Raw genomic sequence first — 21,254 nt, 5'->3', positions numbered from 1 at the left:
TGTGATTGTTTTATATCTGCTTAATAGTGTAAAATCCAGAATTACAAAAATTCCAATTATCTTAAGTTAGTCGCAGTAGTAGTAGGGCAAGCTTGTTGATAAGTGTTTTTATAATGCCAAGTGCTTGTTCAAAATATGTTATTTTATGTTTATCTATCCAGGAGTGTATGTTTGTCTGTAATTTATTTTTCAAAATGTACTAATTTCTTTAAATTGTTTAAATATTCAATATGAACAATTTGTGGCTGGTTGTTATGAAGGTAATAGCAAAAAAACTGGTGAGTTATATCTGTTGGCATCCACCTTTTGACACAGTTAGCATGTGTTAACAGTAATGTTGCCTCATTTTAAAACTGTAATTGTGTACAGAGTATGCTAGATTAATCTAGCCAGTGGCAGTTTGTTTCCTTAAAAGTTAGAAGTTGTAATGGCACTGAAAATGTATTATTAGTCCCTCCTGGATGTAATGTGTTTATGTGAGTGTGCACAAAAGCAATACTTTTGGTTAAGTTGATAATATGCTACTGCAAAGTACTGGGCTGAGTGTCAGGTAGATGAATTTTTATGAAGCCACTGGGCATAACTTTGTTCTCTAGCAGTAATGTGCAAGGTTATCTAGGTTTAACAGTTGCCAAAGCTGAAGACAGCATTGTTCATTTTATTCTAAGTCCAAGTTGTCAACATTATAGTTTGTAAAACTGTTCCTGACAGAATATACAAGCCAATATTGCACAGAGGGAGGGTGGCTTATGATACATTTACTCAGATTGGTCTTTTGGAATGATAACTTATCGTAGAACTTCTTTATTGTATCATAAAGTTATAAAAGTTAAAGTATGTGTATGTATTTATCTCATATGGTACAAAATATTGATATTAGCAGACCATAAGACTGGATGCTCTTTTCCCACACCCATTATTTGGATTAATTTTCCAAGACTGACAATTGCAGTGTAACATAAGTGGAGCTACAACAGAATGGCATTAAATATACTGATCCCAAGGATATTGGCAATATCCTGGCAGATCAATTCAGTGCAAACTTCACCCCCCTCTCACCCCCTAAAGGGCTTGTCTCAATACCGAAGGATTGCCAAATTCTGGTAATAATGGCCACACAGGTAAAAAACGCACATAGCTAAGAATACAGCATCCATGGGACTAGACAACATCTCAAGCTGTGTACTACATGAACTACAAAATGAACTGGCACCTCACCTAAGTGTCATGTTTAATCATAGCCTCACCTCAGGCTTCGTGCCTACTGAGTGGCGCACAGCTACAGTTATCCCACTCCACAAGGGGGGAACTTCCTTGGATCCCGGGAACTACCGCCCCATCAGTTTGATGAGCCTGATCTGCAAGGCCATGGAACGTATTATCATGGAACTTATAACCAAAGACATTGGCAACCTTCAAATACTGGACCCCATACAATTTGGGTTTGTGAAGGGCCGATCTTGTCTCCTGAATCTGACTGACTTCTTCAAATCAGTCTTCAGAGTCGTGGACAAGGGTAAGGTGGTCCACAAGGCCTATCTGGACTTCGCCAAGGTCTTCAACACCATCCTCCACTCTGGAATCATAGATAACTTACTAAGCTGGGCATTAATCCCTCCATCACTCGATGGGTTGCCAACTGGCTTACTGACAGAACCCACACTGTAAAAGTAGCCGACTCCAAATCCAACTCCAGACAAGTGACAAGTGGAGTACCTCAGAGTTCAGTCCTGGGACTGCTCTTGTTTGGCATCTACTTCTCTGAAGTACAGGCCAACACTAAGGGACTCTAGCTAACAAAGTTCGCAGATGACTGCAAACTGGGAGCCATTATTGAATCCCCAAATTATGTGGATATTCTACAAAAGGGCCTTAAAGAAACAGATACTTGGTGCCAGAGCCATGAGCTCAAGCTCAATGCCAAGAAATGTATAGTTATCCCCTTTGGGAAAAAACATGTACCTGTGAATTACCACATAGGTGGCAGTACACTAAACACTGAAAGTGTGATAAGAGACTTAAGGACACAGGTGGACAGTGGTCTCACCTTCGATAACCACATTGCCACAACAGTCAGAAAATCCTTCTATGTGGCACACCTCATCACTAAGGGCTTTTCATCCAGAAAAAAGGAGGTCATTGTCCCACTGTACTCATCCCTCATTAGACCCTTTATAGAATACAATGCCCCGTTTGGTATGTACCTCTCAAGACATCTGCAACAACTAGAAAGGCTGCAGAAATACCTCACTAAAAGAATCACAGGCCTAAAGCAGATGACCTATGCTAACAGTCTAAAAAACTCCAGCTATACTCTGTCACATATCGTCTACTCAGAGGCAATCTCTGCTTAACATACAAGGCCATGTCAAACCCAGAGCTGTTAGACATGCTACACTTAAAGAAATCCCAATCCCTCAGAGACACACGCTCCAGGGATCAAAACCTTGTCATCACAATGAACAAAACATTCTGGAGGGATAGGTTCCTGACCCAGAGACTCCCCAGACTCTGGAATAGACTGCCCATATATGTCAAGCAGAGCGCCTCTTTGGCCCTCTTCAAAAGGAACCTTGATGATTGGATGGGAGATAGGAAATTCACCCCGGGGATCACGTCAGTCACCCTGCTAGATAGGGTTTCAGGGAAGTAAATACTGTGGGAAGAAATAGCCAGGAAATTGTTATGGGTAGACTTGTATAGGCCCTAGGCCGATAGCCTAGTATCAACCTATGAACCTATGCTGTACTCTTCAGTGTGCCTTACTTCAAATGAGATTTTAAACTAAGTCCCCATCTGCCTGAGATGGCGGTAACCAAGATAGATGTAAAAGATTCAACAGCACTTTTCAAAAAGAGTAGGGGTGCTGTATTACAAATCCATAGCACATTCAATCAAGCATAAAATATTTACACTGTTTATAAAATGTACAAGTTAGTACCTACCTTAAATGTCCCAAATTTTGCCGTAAAAGAATAGCGAATCTTAATTTTGGCACATCATCTTTACATATTGTTTTAATAACACACCTTCATCTTTTCCTTTTTTTTTTTGCATTTCACATTACATTTTCTGTTCTCCACCCTATCTTCCATTACCACATTCTTATTCTTTGTAATAATGTATTGCAGTGCCATAACATTTGAAACAGTAACTCTTCACAGCTGTAGTTCCACAAATTCCAGAATGCTGTGTCATAATTTTGTCTTTCTTTTCTACTAACTTCTCTCTCTCTCTACTCATATTCGTCATTTAACATTATATTCATAGTTATCTTTTGAAAAACCTCATACTGAAATAGTTCCCCAATTTTTCCCAAAACTTTTATTTGCTCACAATTGTTTAATTAATCGTGTTCTGTTGACTCCTGTATACCACAAGGAATACTTTTTTTTTAATTTTATCAGATGGATAATCAGACATCACCTGCTACTTTCACAGTCTTCATGGAACTTATTATACATGACCTGTATGAAACTGCCACATGCTGTCATATCTGCACACTGACAAAACACTTAAGATATACACAGCCTCAGAACAGAGTTGGATTTCTAGCAAAAGTTCTGCAAGGCATTTTGTTAGAACTGTCCACTGCCCTAATTCTTTTCATGGCTGTCTCACTGCAAATGATTGTGCCAGTTTTGTTTTACTACTGTGAAGACTTCTTCTAGCAGATGGTACAATTGTATCAGGTTCTCTCTCTAATTTTACAACAGTACAGCTATCCATTTACTACCCCCCCCCCCCCCCCCACACACACACACACACACACTGTCTCCCTCAAGCTGCTACATATAACTGCTAACATTATTGCTGCTAGACTTGTATGTTAGTCACTTTTAATATAGTTCCTCAATGAAAATTTTGAACAAGGTGCAGGGCAGACTTTTTTTTTTTGTGTACACAGGCACTAACCCTTAATTTAAATGTGACATGAACATGAGACCTGTAGTGTTAACCTTTTATACCCCTGCAGAAAACTGGGAAAATAAGGAAGTCAATAAGGGCTAATGCCCTTTTATTACACAAATCATTAACCAAAACCTTTAATCTTTTGACAAAGAAGTTGTTATCCAATTTACATATTCTTACTAGACTTAGTATAAGATCAATACTATATCAACTGTAAGCTAAAAAGAATGCACTACCTTACTTCCTTTCAGTTGCAACTGTTAATAAAGCTCTCAGATCTACACTGTAAATGTTATACATTGCTAATGACTTTACAATCTATTAGTGTCACTGTTTTGGTGTACAAGGCTTAGTTGCCTTGGACTATGTAAATTAGATCTATAGCACAAACTATAATTTTAGTTTTATAGTTGATGTTAAGATGATTAAAAATGAAAACAGAATTGTTGTCAGATGAAATCACTTGAAAGACTATAGCTGGTTATAGTGTTTGTTTTATATTTACGATGCACTGCAGCTTCGTAAGAGAATCAACATCCCGCTAAATGAAGATGTTCATCATTAGATTACTGTTGCAGTAATCTAAGCTATATAGGACATGTCCTGCCAAGAACTAAATTGGCCAGCTCCCAACGTTTTAGGGTGTTTTTCATGTACAATAACTTCTGTGTAGCTCAAGATGAGCACTATAAACTCAGTGGTTAGGGTGCTGCCAAACTCTCAGTATTTTCTTGATATTGAAGAGTGCTATCTGCTGCAGGTTTGATTGATGGTTAGTGTAAAGGGTTAAAATGAAATTGCACGTGTCCTAGAAAGTTAGTGTACGCGTTCGCAACAGTAGAAGTGGAAACATGGAAAAATACAGAATGTTAATTTTCATTTCCTGAGCCTGAGGCAGCATTCTTTCTAAATTACATGGTAAAAAGAAGCTTATTCCATACTAAGCTAAAAAATGTAGATAAGAAATTGTAGATATATTTTTACTAAACTTGATGTATTTTTATTAGATATTTAGTTATGGTCTAAAAAATAAACTGTACTATGAACTGTATTAGCATTTTCTATTGGATGCAGTGGTATGATTGATAAAGTTTACCACTTTGTTAAAGTTCTTCTGTAGAAAGATCATGAATTATTTTGTTTGGGCAGACATGACTTCCTGAGTACTGTCTCCCACACATGTATGTATTTCTTTTTAATACATTTTATTTTAATCTGCTAATGACTGAAGTTTATTTTATTTTGTCAGTGGTTAAACCTTAACAGATGATGCCTTAAAGACTCAGATTTTTTCAAACTGCTTCACTCTTGGCAGACTTTCAGGTTTCTGCAGGTTAGTGTAGCTTTTGTATACATGTGGGTTAGTATGTGAGTGGGATATATTTTATTTTATTTAATTACTTTTTTTGTATTAACATTGTAAGTTTTCTTTGCAGTGGGAGTGAATGTGGGTACTTTAAAAGAACTGAAATATGGTACTCCAGCAAAACATATGTTTCAGAATTTTAACAAAGTTAACTGTCTCTACTTAGATAAATGGCATGAGCTTACTAAAAATGACGGTAAACTGATGTTTCCACCTGCAGATACTTTTAATAAAAATATTTTATTAAACTTACAAAAAAGAGAAAAAGGTAATAATGTCCATGCCAGCTGCTGGTCAGCCTTTAATGCATGGCAAGTAGAATTTAAAGATAGAGAAAAAGATTCTATAGTTTGTAGTTTGAAACATAATGCAGATAAACTTAAAACACAGTGACAAGCAGCTAATAAGACAATTGTCTACAACATTCTGATTGTCAGGGACAGTGTGATTATGGGATGTATCCCATTAGGGAACTACAGAAATTACAACTTAGCCGCAGCGAGTCCCCTGATGACAACTGTGTAATTCTGCCCACTGCATCACTGCCACCTTAAAATGCACCCCCATCTCCCCCTGACCAGCAGGATTCTATCTCTTCTTCCACCTTAGAGATTATTACTGCACCACCTTGTCAAAGAAGGCAACCTTCTGAGTTGTCCACCTCCACTAGCCAAATGACTCAACTTCCTCAGTCATCTGGCCAACCTGAAACTTCTTCCTCTTCTGTTTCAGACCGTACCCAGTCAGAAATACCACTAATGTTTATGAGCTTTCCGAGACAACTTATAAAGGGAGTATTATGTTCTCTTCCTAGAAAACATAAGCTACGTTCATGTAAATTTGTCATTCAATTCCTAATAATTATAGATGGAGATATTTTGGTCTTGATAAATTTAATCTAAAGATGTTTCTGATTCCTCCTTGGAGGAAGAGAGAGCTAGTGTAGTTCCTCCAACCACTCACCTATGTCGTTTGCGACAAGTCCTGAACCCAGCACATGGCAGACAGGAAGCAGCACCTTCCAGTATAAATGCTGTTTGACCTTGGTCTGTGGTTCATTTCCAAACTATGTTGGACTCTCTCCCATCAGTCAGAGAAAATCCAGCAAAATATGCAAGAATTTCAAAAGGGCATGTTCAGTTACAAAATCGTACTTTAGAGGATCTCACAGCAGTGATGGACATATCCATAATGCCTGATCTATTTAAATGTATTTAGAATCATGTTAATATAACAGACCCTATTCCACAGCATATGGATGTAGAGGCTTTTCAGGCAATTAGGACTCACTTATTACAGGTCATTACTGCAGTATGTCTACCAGTACCTAATTGGTCCCAGATAAATTCAGCCACAGAGCGAGAGAGACGGGAATTAAATCTTGTTTACAGCATATGAGAGATGCCTTTGAAGCCTTCTCAGATTATACAGAGCATACTGAAGGTACAGCAGCAAGTAGTCTTTCAGCTGCTTTTGTTAATGGTTTATTGCCTCCCCATTCCAGATCGGCTAAAAAAGGTTTGATTAACCTGGCCATGTTTGGGGCTTCATGAACTTGTTAATCCGGTTCAGTATTTAGCAGACACCCTTATTTGTGAAAAACAAGAGTGACAAGAGGAGCGACAAGAAAAATGATTAAATTTACAGCTCCAAATCTTTACCGAAAATAGAGGAGGGGACATATTAGATTTAAATTTTCTCAAAATCAAGGACCATTTCCACAGAATTTTAGTAATACGCCAAATTCACAAGGACAGGGACAAGGATCCAATTCAAATCTGTGTTTTAATTGTGGTCAAAATGGTCATTGGAAGGACAGTTGTCCTTTCTGCAGCCAGTAGACATGCCAATGCAGTCTAACAATCCATTTGATAATCGGCTGCCACTATAAGGTCAGCAAAATGTCCACCAGAATATGAGGCAATTACCTCCTATGTGGATCACTCTAGCAACAAGATAAATAGGATAGCCATGAACAGGAATCATAGGTTCACAGGTAGGTACTAGCCTATCGGCCCAAGGGCCTAAGTAAGCCTAGCCAACAAGGTTTCCTGGCTTACACCACCCAAGAAAGTTATTTTCCTGTGCCACTGTCGAGCAGAGCCACAGAAGTGATCCCCAGGGTGTATTTCCTATTTCCCATCCACTCATCAAGATTTTACTTGAAGCGTGCTAATGAGGAACTTTGCTTGACTTAGATGGGTAGCTTGCTCCAGAGTATGGGAAGTCTCTGGGACAGGAATCTATCCCTCCAGCATGTCCTGTTTATTGTGGTGACAAGGTTTAGGTCCCTAGAGCATGTAGCTCGGTGGGATTGGGATTTCTGTAGGTGTAACATGTCCAACAGCTCTGGGTTTGACATAGCTTTATATGTTAGACAGAGATCACCTCGGAGTAGGCGATAATGCTACAGAGTAAAGCTGGAGTTTTTTGAGATGATCAGTGTAGGGCATCTGTTTGAGGCCAGTAATCCTCTTTGTGAGGTACGTCTGTGACCTTTCCAGCTGCTGCAGATGTCTTGTGAGGTACATTCCAAAAGGGGCGTTGTACTCTATAGTGGGTCTAATGAGTGTCAAGTAGAGGGGAGCAATGACCTCTTTTTTCGTGGCTGAGAACCCTTTTGTGATGAGGTGTGCCATGTAGAAGGACTTCCTGACTACTGTGGTGATGTGATTATCAAAGGAGAGACTACTGTCCACCTGGGTCCCAAGGTCTCTTATCACACATTCGGTGTTAAGTCGACAGCTGCCTATGTGGTAGTTCATGGGTACAAAGTTTTTACCAAAGGGGATGATAGTGCACTTTATGGCATTGAGCTTGAGGCCATGGCTCTGACACCAGACATCTGTCTCAGTGAGGCCCTTCTGTAGGATGTCCACATCATTTGGGGACTTGACTATGACTCCTAGTTTACAGTCATCTGCGAACTTTGTTAGCCAGAGGCCTTCTGTTTCAGCCTGTACTTCAGAGAAGTAGATACCAAACAGGAGAGGTCCCAGGACTGAACCATGTGGTATGCCACCTGTCACTGGTTTGAAGTCAGATTTGGAGTCTGCAACTTCTACAATGTAGGTTCTGTCAGTGAGACAGTTGGCAACTAATCTTGTGATGTAGGGATTTATACCTAGTTTAGTGAGTTTAGCTGGAATTACAGAATGGGGGATAGTGTCAAAAGCCTTGGCAAGGTCAAGATAGGCTGTGTGAACCACCTTACGCTCGTCTACGATTTTGGTGACTGCCTCAAAGAAGTCAGTCAGGTTCAGGAGGCATGATCTGCCTTTCACAAACCTGAACTGGATGGGGTCCAGAGTTTGGAGGTTACTAATGTCTTTGTTTATGAGTTCCATGATGATACATTCAATGGCCTTGCAGACCAGGCTCATCAGGCTAATAGGGTGATAATTCCCGGGATCAGTGGTGGCTCCCCGTTTGTGGAGTGGGATAACTGTTGCTGTGCGCCATTTAGTGGGCACAAAGTGTGATGTGAGGCTATGATTGATCATGGTGCCTAGGTGGGGAGCCAGTTCATTCTGAAGTTCATGTAAAATGTAGCGTGGGATGTTGTTCAGTCCATGGATGCTGTGTTTTTGGCTTTAGAGAATGCAGGTTTTACCTGCGCAGCTGTGATTATAGGGACTCTGCATTCTTCCTGTATAGATATGTGCCCTTCAGGGGATGAAAGGGGGGTAAAGTTAGCACTGAACCTATCTGCCAGTATTGGCAATATCAGGCTGAGGTTGATACTGAGGCTGACCAGGGAGCTCCTCCTCTCATGGGATTTTACTCATTTTTGCAACAGTTTCTTCCTTCTGTTGTACAGTTTGTTTATGGCAGGGGATCACCAGATTGGCTTCCTTTTTTTCCAGGATAGTGTCTTGGTTCTTTTTGGGATAGCACGATCCATGCACTTGTGTAAGTGCTTATAGAGTGCATTTGTGTAGAATTCAGCAGTCATAACTATATTGTCCATCTGCATGGGTGTCATGAAGTTTGCCACGTCTGTCTTAAGAAGCATGAAGTTGGTTTTGGCGAAATTTTTTACCGTGGTTTCCTTAATGTGGAGTGGGGGCAGGATGTGGATATGTAGGGTGATTAGCTTATGGTCAGATCGGGCCAACGAGGAGTTGACTTCAGGTGTGGAACACCGGTCACTCGTGTTAGTAATGACTAGGTCTAGGATATTGTTGCCCCTGGTGAGGGTGTGGATACGTTGATCCAGGGCATTGGAATTTATGAATTCCACAAATCGTTGAGTGAAGGAGTTGGTACATGAGTAGTTTTCCCAGTTAATGGAGGGGTAGTTGAAATCGTCCATAATTAGGGTGTTTGGTTGAACCCTAATATTTTCCAGTATATCAAGAAAAGAGGAGTGGGAATCCTGGGGCATGGTGGGGAATCTGTAGCAAGCTACAATTTGGATTGCAGTTTTGCCCAGAGTTAGTTGCACTTGGATAACCTCAGATGCATTATGCTGAGCAACTAGCCTGATGGTGTGGATATCCTTAATAAATATGGACACACCTCCATCTTTGTTGTTCCGGTCCAGGTTACATGGCCGAAAAGTGTGGTATGAGTTATAGCCTGGTAGTGCAGGGGTGCTCTATGGAGCCTTGAACCAGGTGTCAGTCACTGCACAAATATCGATGTTCTCCATATTAAGGAGTGCTTCGAGTGAGTGCATTTTAAGATTTAGAGTTCTAGCATTGAGTAGCATTACCCTCAGTTTTTGCTTGCCTGTTCCTGTTACAGTGGTGAATTTGTCATTTGAACCTTGCTTAAAAAAGGCACTATAGGGGCAGCAAGAGCTTTAGCCAGTGTCCGGAATCCCAGGGGCGACAGGTGCAGGCCATCTCTGGCAAACCATCATGGTCTGTCGACCATGTCATCCCAGGCAGACAGATACTGGATCCCCTTAGAATGACACCAGAAACTTAGCCAATTGTTGAATTCAATCATTTTGTCCTTTTACTGCTATATCATTCTGGGCGATGACAGAATGCTGCTCAGGGCTAGGGTCATACATGCCTGGGCTACAAGATCGGAAAGCTCTTCCATGTCTCTTTTAATGTAGTCCAGGGAGGTACATCTCAGGTCATTCACACCAACATGGACAATGACAGAGTCATATTTGTACTTGTTGTGGAGTGACCTGTGTGCGTGGGTTATGTGGCAGATCCTGACACCCGACAGGCAGCTGACAGTAACCTTCTCCTTGTTTAGCCTGGTGAGTGGGACATCAGTGTGCCTGACTATAGTCACCTATGACTACTGTATTGGGTATGTTGTTTTGCCTTATGGGCTGTGGTTGAGCGGCACACTGAGTCTATGGGCTATGTGTCATTTGGGTTGTGTTGGGGGGGGTGGAGGTTGCTTGCATTTCTGCTTTGGAGGGCTCTGTTGCTTGAGCAGATTATTATTGAGAACCTCTGCAAATGTTTTTGTGTTTCTATGTGTGGATTTTGGTGGTGTAGATTTAGTGGGACTATGTGATGAGTGTGGTGTGGTGCAAGTGTTTACCTTCTCCTCTTGACTGTCAAGTTCAGTCTTGGTTGGAGAGAGCTTTACCTCCAGTTTGGCTAGATAAGTGCATCTCTCCCAGGTTGTAGTGTTGGGTGGTAGGAGGAGTGGGTTGTCTGTGTACATGAGGCAATTGCTACATTGCCCCAAGTTGCCCAGATTCATCAGATAGACAGGAGAGAACACTGGGAGCTGACCCTTGGACATGCCTAAATAAAAAACTATTTTTCCTCTAGATAAGTGAGGAAAGTGAATACAAGAGCTGTTTTTCTCTAAGCAAATGAGGAAAGCAAGTAAAAAACCTTTTTCCTCTAGGTAATGATGAAGGTTGAGTGCTGTAGTAAATTGTAGCTTGTTTAGTACTTACAAGTTCTGAACAAGTGCTGAGCACAAATAAGCAAATTCAAGTGCTAAAACCAAATTCAAGTGCTAAAACTAGACGAGTTACAGGAAAAAAACAAGTGCAAATGTGGGCTTTAAATCAGAAAGTTGAGAGCGATGGAAAATTGCCCAAACAGCTAATAACTACACTTTCTAGGCCAGAAACCACTCCTTATGTGGTAGATAGGTTACCTAGTGCTTACCACTCCCACTGATAAGCTAACAGGCTTCCCTCCAACACAGAAAGGCTTGGGGGGCTCAGGAGCTTACAAACAGTCGTGGATACAGCAAACCTGTATCTGGACTAGACTAGTTACAGGAAAGGGGGGAAACAAGTGCAAATGTGGGCTTTTAAATCAGAAAGTTGAGAGAGAGATGGAAAAACTGCCCAAAACGGCCAATAACTGCAGTTACTGAGCCAGAAATCACTCCTTATGTGGTAGATAGGTTACCTAGTGCTTATCCCTCCCACTGAAAAGATAGCAGGCTTCCCTCCAACACAGAAAGGCTTGGGGGGCTCAGAAACTTACAAACAGTCCTGGATGCAGCAAATATGTATCTGGACTAGACTAGTTACAGGAAAGGTAGGAAACAAGTGCAAACACAGGCTTTTAAACCAGAAGTTGAAAGAGAAGGACAAACTACCCAAACGGCCAATAAACTACAATTTCTGGGCCAGAAACCAGTCCTCTTGTGGTAAATAGGCTATCTAGTGCTTACCACTCCCATTGATAAGCTAGAAAGCTTCCCTCCAACACAGAAAGGCTTGGGGGGGGCTCAGAAGCTTACACATTTGTCCTGGATGCAGCAAATATGTATCTGGACTACACTAGTTACAGGAAAGGTAGGAAACGGGCTTAGAGGTGTGTTTTTTTTTTTTTTTCAGAAAAGCAGCTAAAACAGTACTAAAAACAATTCAGAAAAGCAGCTAAAACAACAGTAAAAATTCAGAAAAGCATCTAAAAGAGCACTAAAAACAATTCAAGTGCAGTGCAAGCTAGCACACTTCATTGTGTAGCAGTATTAAAGCAAATACAGTTTAAATAAATGCAATTTATTCAAAATGTATTCTGAACTGAATTACATTATTGTTTCACAGCTATTTCCTTTCATACTTGTTCACCATAAAGGACCATTCTTTAACATTAAAGTTCAAGACAACAAAATTCCGTTTCTAATAAATACTGGAGCTACTAGATCAATGTTAAATGCTTCCAAGCCCAAGAATCTCCCTTTGTCCTGCAACTCAGTGCGAGGAGTTGGGGTGTCAGGAGTCTCTTTAGACTACCCCGAGACAGTTTCAGTTCCCATTCAGTTGGGACCGTTGACAGACCAACATCCTTTTCTTGTTGGAACTTCTGCACCCCTTAACCTTTTAGGTAGGGATCTTCTTTGAAAGTTGCAGTGTACAATATTCTGTACACTGGATGGAATATATATACATCTACTATTAGAGGCATCTGAATTGCGATGGCAAATAAGATTAAATGCCTATGTTTTACCGGGTCTTAATGAAGGTTGCTCTATTAGCAGCCTTCTTAAACTTAAGAACTTGGTTAGATAAATATGTTATCATGGTTCTACCAGTCTGTAATATAGTATTATTGTATTGTGATTCTTATTTACACCCTTTAGGTAGTGGTTAGTTTCTGTATAGGCGATAGGCTAAGGACTGGTTGATTTCTAGGGTTAGTTTATAGTTTTTAATGTTTAATTTTTAACTCTTATTATATATAATGTTTTTGATTTAACATAATTATGTGAGTATGTTTTTAAATTTCACTCATGACTTTAAACTTGTCTGATTGGTCAATGACCTTTTGAATCAGCACTGCTGTAACATTTAAGCTGCCTGTTTTGTAAAATGTTTTGTGAAAAATACGGTCTGAGGAAGTCTGTGTATATCACAGACGAAAAGCGCTTCATTAAATTTATTTTCCTGTGACTACTGTGGTATATTGCGTGTTACCCTATTGCTCTGATTCCAGATTTTATTTCTTATATATTTGAATGTTCCCAATGAGTCTCTGATGATGCAGGTATGTGCTGTTAGAGGTGTTTTGGATAAGGAAATGCTCTTTTCTTTCCTTACTGACACAAAATCTGCACAGACAAAAGATGAAGGATTGTTAAATACAGTTCCTTCACAGTTATGTATAACCCATGATAATGAGGTAAGACTTATTAGAGATGCTAGACCTGTACAAAATACTTTAAAACCTCATGATCATCTGCCCATTGTAGCACAGTATCCTCTTTTTGCAGGAGCAGAAGCAAGACTTGAATCAGTTATTTCAGCATTACTGTAACTAGGCATAATTATTCATACTAGGAGTCCTTGTAATCCACCCATTTTGCCAGCAAAGAAACCTGGCAGACACTTATAGATTTCTCCAAGATCTGAGAGCTGTGAGTGCAGTAGTTGTATCTGCTTTTCCCGTAGTACCTAATCATGCAACTATTCTTAGCTCAATTCCCCCTTCTGCTACCACCATTTCAGTTATTAGTATTTCCTCAGCTTTCTTTTATATCCCAATCCACCATGATAGCCTTATGTATTTGCATTTACATATAGAGGACACCAGTACACATGGACGGACTTACCCCAAAAAAATGTAGAATCACGTAACTTATTTTCATGGAAAATAATAAAGCAGGTAAATGAAATACATTTATCTAGTGGCCCTGCCTTAGTACAGTATATAGATAATCTTCTGATAGCATCTAATTCTTTTACTGACTGTCAGACTGTTTTCTTGTTAACTAGCTGAGTTAGGATTTAAAGTAACAGGTTATTTAACCTCTGCAGGGGCAAAAAAATAAACATTTAGTTTTTGTAAATGATTTATTAGATGTCCTGATTCTCCCTAGTTTGTTTTATTTTGTCAATGGTTAAACCTTCATTATTTATTGCTTCTTCAAAGTTAGGCAGCTAAGTACCCTTCTTGGGAATACCTTCCAATTTTACCAAATTTTGTCATGAAAAGTGTAACTTTTCTATCAAAAATATTTCTAAGAGTAAGGACTAGTGGTTTTCCCTGAAAATACTACTTCAGACTTTCATTTTGGAGTCAGGAAGTGTGATATTTTATGGCTCCTCTACCTAATTGTTCAACACCTTTTTTTGATGAAGACATGGACCTGGGTCCTAGCCCTTGAGTTGTTCCCTCTTACTTTAATCCAGAAGAAGATGAAAGTTGTTCCAAAGACCTCAGTCTTGTCCCTGGCTTTCTCTTCACTTCAGCTGCCTATGAGTGAATCTGCTGTGGCCATATGGAGTTCGTTGGTTTGGTCCACCCATCACTTTCTCTCAGTCCTTCTGGTGTTGTTTCTTGGGACGCCACTAAGGACTGAGAGGCAGGCATGCCATCTGTGGCTCTTCAGCTGCCCTCTTTAAGCAATGGAGAACCACTCTTGTCTGCAATGGATGAGGAATCAGATGCTTTTCCTTCATTACCTGCTCTGAAGAGCTCGATTCCCCAAGAGAGGACCATTCTTCAGGGCACTCTTTTTCTTGGGGGGGGGGTCTCCCAGGAAAAGGAAACAAAATTAGATATTTTTGTACACCTATGCCCCAGTAACCTACGGCAGACAAATAACAATAGCTGGTTTTATTAAAAGTTTATTTAAACCCTTTCAATCTTTACATTCTGAGTCTCCAAGTCATCTAAAAAGGGGGGGGAAAAGTCAAGATTTACGAAGAACAGTTCTGGATATTTTCCAACCAGACTCTAGCATCTGCCATTGAATATCTCAGGATTTTAGGTTTTTTGACTTCTGTGATTCTAATTCCTTTGGCCAGACTACACATAAGAAAAACTCAATGGTTTTTCAAATCTGTTTGGACCTAACATCAACCCCCTTTATCATTTCAGATTCCAGTGCTGATGTTTGTAAAAAAGAGAGCTACTGTGCTGGGTGAATTAGTTGCCTTTCACCCCAGGTTTTCTTTTTACTCTTTCAGTCCCTAATCAGTCTGTAACCACAGATGCCTCAGACTTTTTTTTGAGATCTGTGTCCAAGGTGATGAAATTTCAGGATCTATTGGACAAGCAGGGCATATTAAAACAAACAAATGTAAAAGAAATTATGGCACAAATAAATACTCTCATCTCTAAACCATCTTTAGATTCCAGGCCATCTGCTTGTAATTATAAATCCTTCACCCTCTGCAGACTAGCTATGGTAACCTGGGAACTAGCATCTCAGCACAATTTAACCTTCCATGATACTTACATTCTGTTAGAGCAGAGTGTTATTGCAGACATGATAAGCATGACCTAGGTAGACCATCGCAAATGGAAAATTCACCAGGGTCTTCTTGAAATTGATCCATATTGTGGGGAACACCTTAAATATATCTGTTTGTCTCCATTCACAACAGGCAGTTACAAATTCTTCTCCAGGACTCCTTGCACAAAGTCCTAGGAGGCAGATACCTTTTCATTCCAGTGGAAGGGAAAGTTCCTGTGTGCCTTTCTACCCTTTCCTATGATCATAGGATCATTGGAAGTTACTAGGCTAATGGCCCTAGGGCTCTTACAAGCCTAACCAAGTTCTACCCTTATTTCCATGATCAGCAGCTAATTCCCATGTCCAAGAAGATTTAGAAGGACTCTCCAAAGATACTGGTAATTCCCTTTTTGTCCAGACAACAGGATGAACTCACACAGGACAGGCTTTATTTCATACACCCCAACTTTAATTTCTTCAACTCACTGTCTGAATTGTAGAATTTTAATACCTTAATTTTAAGCACCTGTTTTCTGAGAACCTGCAGCAGGTACTAAAGGAGTCTAAGAAACCTGATACTAGAAAATCACATTTGGTTAAGTCAAAAAGATTTTCTAATTGATGCCAAAATAAGAAGAATGATCCATTTAAGGCCCAGATACCTCCCTCTGGTTCTACACTATTTGTGCGAGTTATTATCTTCTAGCCTTTCTTACCATTCTATCAAGGTTCACTTCTCTTCCATCTGCCCATGAATCACCCTTTCTACCTCGCCTCAAGTGAAACCATTTTGAAAGGCATTTTACATATCCGTCCACCTAGAAAACATGTGGCTACTTACTAATATCTTAACTTTGCACTGGAGCAACTTACACATTTCCATTTGACCTGCTCATGAATCTGATTTGAATTTCTTATGAAAACAATGTTACTCATTGTTTTGATTTCTGCAAGAAGATTATCCAATTTACAAAATGTTATGATCATTCAACCATATCTCATTTTTCATAAAGATAGTGAAGTTTTGAGAACAAATCCTTCCTGTTTGCCTAAAGTGGTTTTACAGTTTACCTTGAGCTATTCAACTCCCTATTCACCTCTTTGTTTTCTATCCAGAACCAAAATTTATGGGATAGAATTTTACAAATGCACTGTATGGCCACCAGCAACTCAGATGCTACACTGACATGGCAAAAACCTACTGGAATTCTAATTTTTTATTTCTAATGAAGGTAAGAAAAGGGGACAAAGTCAAAACAGGCAATTTCTATATGGTGATGTCATACTATTGCTTTTTGCTAGTGTCTCCATAACAAGACACTTACAGGCAAGGTCTGGCCCCATTCTACCAGGGCTTTAGCTTCTTCCGTTCTATTTGGAAAGGAGGTGGACTCTAGGAATATATTGGGGCAGTGATTTGATCATCTGTGCACACCTTTAACAAACACTATAAACTAGATTCTTTCTCTAGGTCCAAAGCAAGCTTTGCTATGACTATTCTCTAGGGACTTCTGGACTCTGATTCTTCTTCCTCTAGCCATTCATTCTTAGCTGTGCTCTTCATATTATATAGCTTGGGCTACTGCAGCAGTGATCTAATGAAGAAGGTAGTGCAGTTGTCTAAGTAAAGTTACCATAACCATAGATGCTCAAATAGTTCACTGTTGCAGTAAGAACACCCTCCTTCCACCGCCTTCATTTTGTTAGATGGCATATTAGGGTAAGGGTCTTTTGTCATAATTTTCTTTTTCTGACACACGCCTATCTGTTCTGAAGCAAAAAAGCTCTTTGAGTATGACACCCTAACCACAGACCTTATACTGCTCACCTTAAACTGTATAGTAGTTAGGGTATATGGAAGGTGCCCTAAAGCTTTGGAAGCTGGCTGGTTGTCCAATCCTTAGAAGGATGTGTTCCATATAGTTTAGACTACTGCAAGAATAATCTATTTGAACATCTACTGTTATGGTAAGCTTACTGACATAACAGTACGTTCTTGAATAAATATTAATAAACATACTCCTTGAAGGGTTTGACTTTCCTAGTACAGTTTAGAAGCTCTATATCTTTTTGAAATTTAAATCGTGATGGAATGTAAAAGTAAAACCTGGCCTATGCCACTTCATGAGACCACTGAAATCCCCTTGAGTAGCCAAATGAATTGCTAGATGAAACTGTTTCAATTATCTTTGATTTTCATTTTTTTTTAATATTGCAGTGCACACATACAAAACAATGATGCCAGAAACTGAGAGAACAATGACATTTTACAGTGAGGCACGAGTGGATGGACTTCTTAAACGAGATGAAACAGTCACTGAGATGACTGAGACCTACAGAGGTCGCTTGGACTTCTTGCATTACAGGCATGTTGTCTTTGGAAAGAGACCAAAAAAAGTGAGAATGTTTGAAGCAGGCGAAACAGTTCACCGGCCAATAATGGTATGCTAAAATAGTATCAACATTTATTCATCTCAAGCGGTTTGCTTAACTGTTGCAAGAAAAAATGACAGCTGTCACATGTATTATATGGTTCACAAAAATGTACAATATTTGTGATGTAAAATAATAGCATCTATCTTATCTGTTAACTGTGTTAATCTGTTAACTGTAAGTAGGCTAGTTCATAGACCCTTTTCAGTTACTACATAGGCTGTAAGGGCAAGGGGTAAGTACAATGGGTCCACTTCAGAATTTCGAAGCTTAAAACTGTGAATGTCATATGATCGAAGACCATATGATCGAAGTTTTAAAACTTTGAAATTCTGAACGGAGTTTGGCATACAGTGTGAAATGGGAGATTTCCCTTTTTCCTCACTGTAGTGCAATCTTGGAGTTGGTATATTTAAGTACCGGGGTGGGGGGTGCAGGGGGGCTTGCTCCCCTGCAAAAACACGTTTTTTGTTTTGTTGACTGTTTTTTTTGGGGGGAGGGTTCAGAATTTCGAGATTCCAAGATCTCAAGGTCCTGAGTTCAATATTTTGAACCTCAGGATTTTGGTATTTCGAAATTCTGAAGTGAAACCAGTACAATATATATGGCAATTTACCATATCCATTGAACCAGAATGTTTTTGGAAGGTGGGAGAAAACCACAGAATCCCCCAAATAACTTTGCAGACACTGAAATTGCTAAATTGTTAAGTAATTAAAACTATCCCATTTGTGGCCACTGCCTTCACCTTTGGGATATAGACCATCATTTTGGGAGGACTGTGGTAAATACTTTACCTGCATTAATAGTTTTGGTCAAGAGCACTGCAGTGGCTGGACCTATACATGTTTACACATGGTGAGCTTAATTTCAAGAGCTGTTTTTTATTTTATGTATGGTGAAACAGCTTTCAAACTCTCCTGTGACTGTGTTGATCAACTTTTTATTATAAATATTTAGCTACATGTTATTTGTAGATCTAAAGAACTGGGGATCATTTTTAATGCATCCTGAGTTTGAGTCTATCTTCTCCCTCATCAGTAATCTGCCACTTTCTTAAAAGATCCTGTTCTCAGTGGCATGTCTGCATATTGGTGGCACACACAGTGACAACACATGCCAACTACAAGTGCACCTATCTTTCAGCATCATTTTTTTTCTGCTGTTCACATAGTTCACATCTTCATCTGGGTTTTTTTTCAGTGAAATATTCCTACATGTGTATGCCTAAATATAAATCCACAGAGTGTCTCTATGTCTGTCAAAATGACATGCAAAAAGTGTTTTTTCTAGTGACATGCAAAGGAGTACAGTATCAAGAACTGCCATAGTTGCTACTAGTGGGTCAATGCTGTCACCTGAAAAGGCTGGAGAGAGAAAAGCTTCTGGCCTAAAATGTTTTTCCTGATTCTGCAGATAATGTATTCACACTCCGTTAGGAAGGACTGTACCCCACATTAGTCAACTTCTTTGGCAGATCCTGAAAAGCCAAGAGGAGGCATACTCATATATGTTTATCATATCAATCACTGCTACATTTGCCTTAGCTAAAAGAGTTATTTCCTGCCACGAGCCAGCCAGCTTCCAAAGCTGCACCCAAACTGCCAGGCAGCTTGAGCTGAGCTGACTAAAAGACAATTCTGGGCATGAAGCCCTTCAGAGTTTTATTGCTGCTGAAGAGTACGCTCTACTGAGGCTTTCGAGGATCGACAGTAGGCTTGTGCTTTCTTTTGCTGGGCAGATAAGTTACGTTTGGGGAAAAAAATTTCCATTTTCTTAATTTTGCTGATGCTTTGTTACTTTCCTCTATAGGAAAGTTATTTTAATGCTCAGAGAGATGTGTTTTAATGGACTGTCTCAAGACTGTAACATACTTTTAAATTGCCACTCATTTTTTCTGTCAGTTTAAAGTGAAAAGTAACAATTTTTTTCTCTGGACAAATAGTGTTTATTTTACTTTTCTGGGAATAGCATTGTGTTTAAGGTGCTTTTACTGTGTTTTCTTTCAAAAACATAACTATTGTGGACTGGTAATGTTTACTAGCTGTTGCTGCTTGTCTTCCCCAGGAAAGAGGCACCATTTTGGCTTGACCATGGAACAGACTACCAGTCCCATGGTCAGTCCTCCTTCCAGCCACAAAAGAAAAAAATTAAGTTAACAGTCTTTACCACCACAGCAGGCTATCAGTTTGCATCAGCCACAGGTGGGTGACTGCCTGACAATAAATGATCATTTATTGTATCTCAGACCACTCATCTTTTACCCCGGATCCCTCTGGTTTAGTATCTAAAGCCACTATAGACCAGATGTTAGCCACATAATCTGTAGCTCTTGGAGTCCCCTCAGTGGACAATGGAGAGCCACTCTTGTCAGCCATGGTCGAGGTAACAAGGAAGGTTTCCCTGTTCTGTCAGAATGCTGTGTTTCCCTGGGGAAGCTGCTGCTGCTATTAGGAACATGGTTGGCTCCATTTTTTTTTTTTTGTTAAAAAGAAAGAGAAAATGAAGCATGTATTTACGCCTCCTCAATTTTCTTTGGATAAGAGTAGTTTAATGGGTCTGTCTTTGGGTTTAATTCAGGCTATTGATACTCCTTGTCAAGCAGTTTGTGGTAAAAGTAAGACAGATTCTTCTTTTCCTGAAGATATTCAAGATTCTGTATCTGAACAGGAAGATGCAGGGACAGAGAGACAGGGATTTTTGTATCAAATTTCTGTTTCAAACTCAGAGGAGAGCTCAGTTTCTGATTCTCTCTGTGGGGGTTTCTCTTTCTCTGACAGTATTGCTAGAATATGCCAGTGTTTTCAGTGGGAGAACACTGAGGATTCTCAGTCCCTCAGAAAATACTACGAGTTGTTGCAAAAGGATTTTCTATAACCTACACCCATTCCTCCTGCTCTGTCTGCTTTATAGGATGTGTGTGTATTACTGCCTGCAGTTTTCCTTATAGTCAGCCAGCTGTCCCTAAAAAGGCAGATTAGATGTATACAGTTCCTCAGTCATTTACATTTTTATGCACAATTTCCAAAGCTGACCTAACAGCTATAGTTTTAGTTGATCCTATTGCTGCGAAGTACTTAGTTTCTGATAAGGTTTGGAAAATTGATAACTATGGAGAAAAAAGTGTATACTTCAGCAACTTTCATTTTCAGAACTTTGAATTGTCAGACTCATGTATTAAAGTTTGATCTGACAAACTGTAAGTATGAGGAGTGTTTTATCTGCAATTACTTCTTGTGAAGAAAAGTCTGCCTTAAATAACTTATTTTCTTCTACTACGCAAGTCAGTATCCACTGAGTACAGTGTGTGTATGACTGTTGATACTTCTTCCAAGGCTAGGGTTCTGGTACTGTTTTGAGGAGGTTTGCATGGCTGCATTCTCCGAACTGCCCAGATGTTGTTAAAAATGAG

The 21,254-nt window shown here is 39.6% G+C and overlaps 1 protein-coding gene across 2 annotated transcripts in view; it reads left to right on the top strand.

The window, feature by feature from the left end:
- The window catches only part of DRC7 (dynein regulatory complex subunit 7), a 1,455,099-nt gene that overhangs the window by 732,301 nt on the left and 701,544 nt on the right, over positions 1–21,254 (top strand). For both annotated transcript variants that reach the window (XM_044081324.1, XM_044081326.1), the window contains exon 12: positions 17,628–17,851. In XM_044081324.1, the coding sequence (XP_043937259.1) occupies positions 17,628–17,851 (224 nt within the window). The remainder of the gene's footprint in view (positions 1–17,627; positions 17,852–21,254) is intronic.

The sequence above is a fragment of the Protopterus annectens genome, chromosome 8.part0, assembly GCF_019279795.1.
Source record: "Protopterus annectens isolate FY-2018-M chromosome 8.part0, PAN1.0, whole genome shotgun sequence".
Taxonomy (NCBI): Eukaryota; Metazoa; Chordata; order Ceratodontiformes; family Protopteridae; genus Protopterus; species Protopterus annectens.
This window is presented reverse-complemented; position numbering and strand designations above follow the sequence as displayed.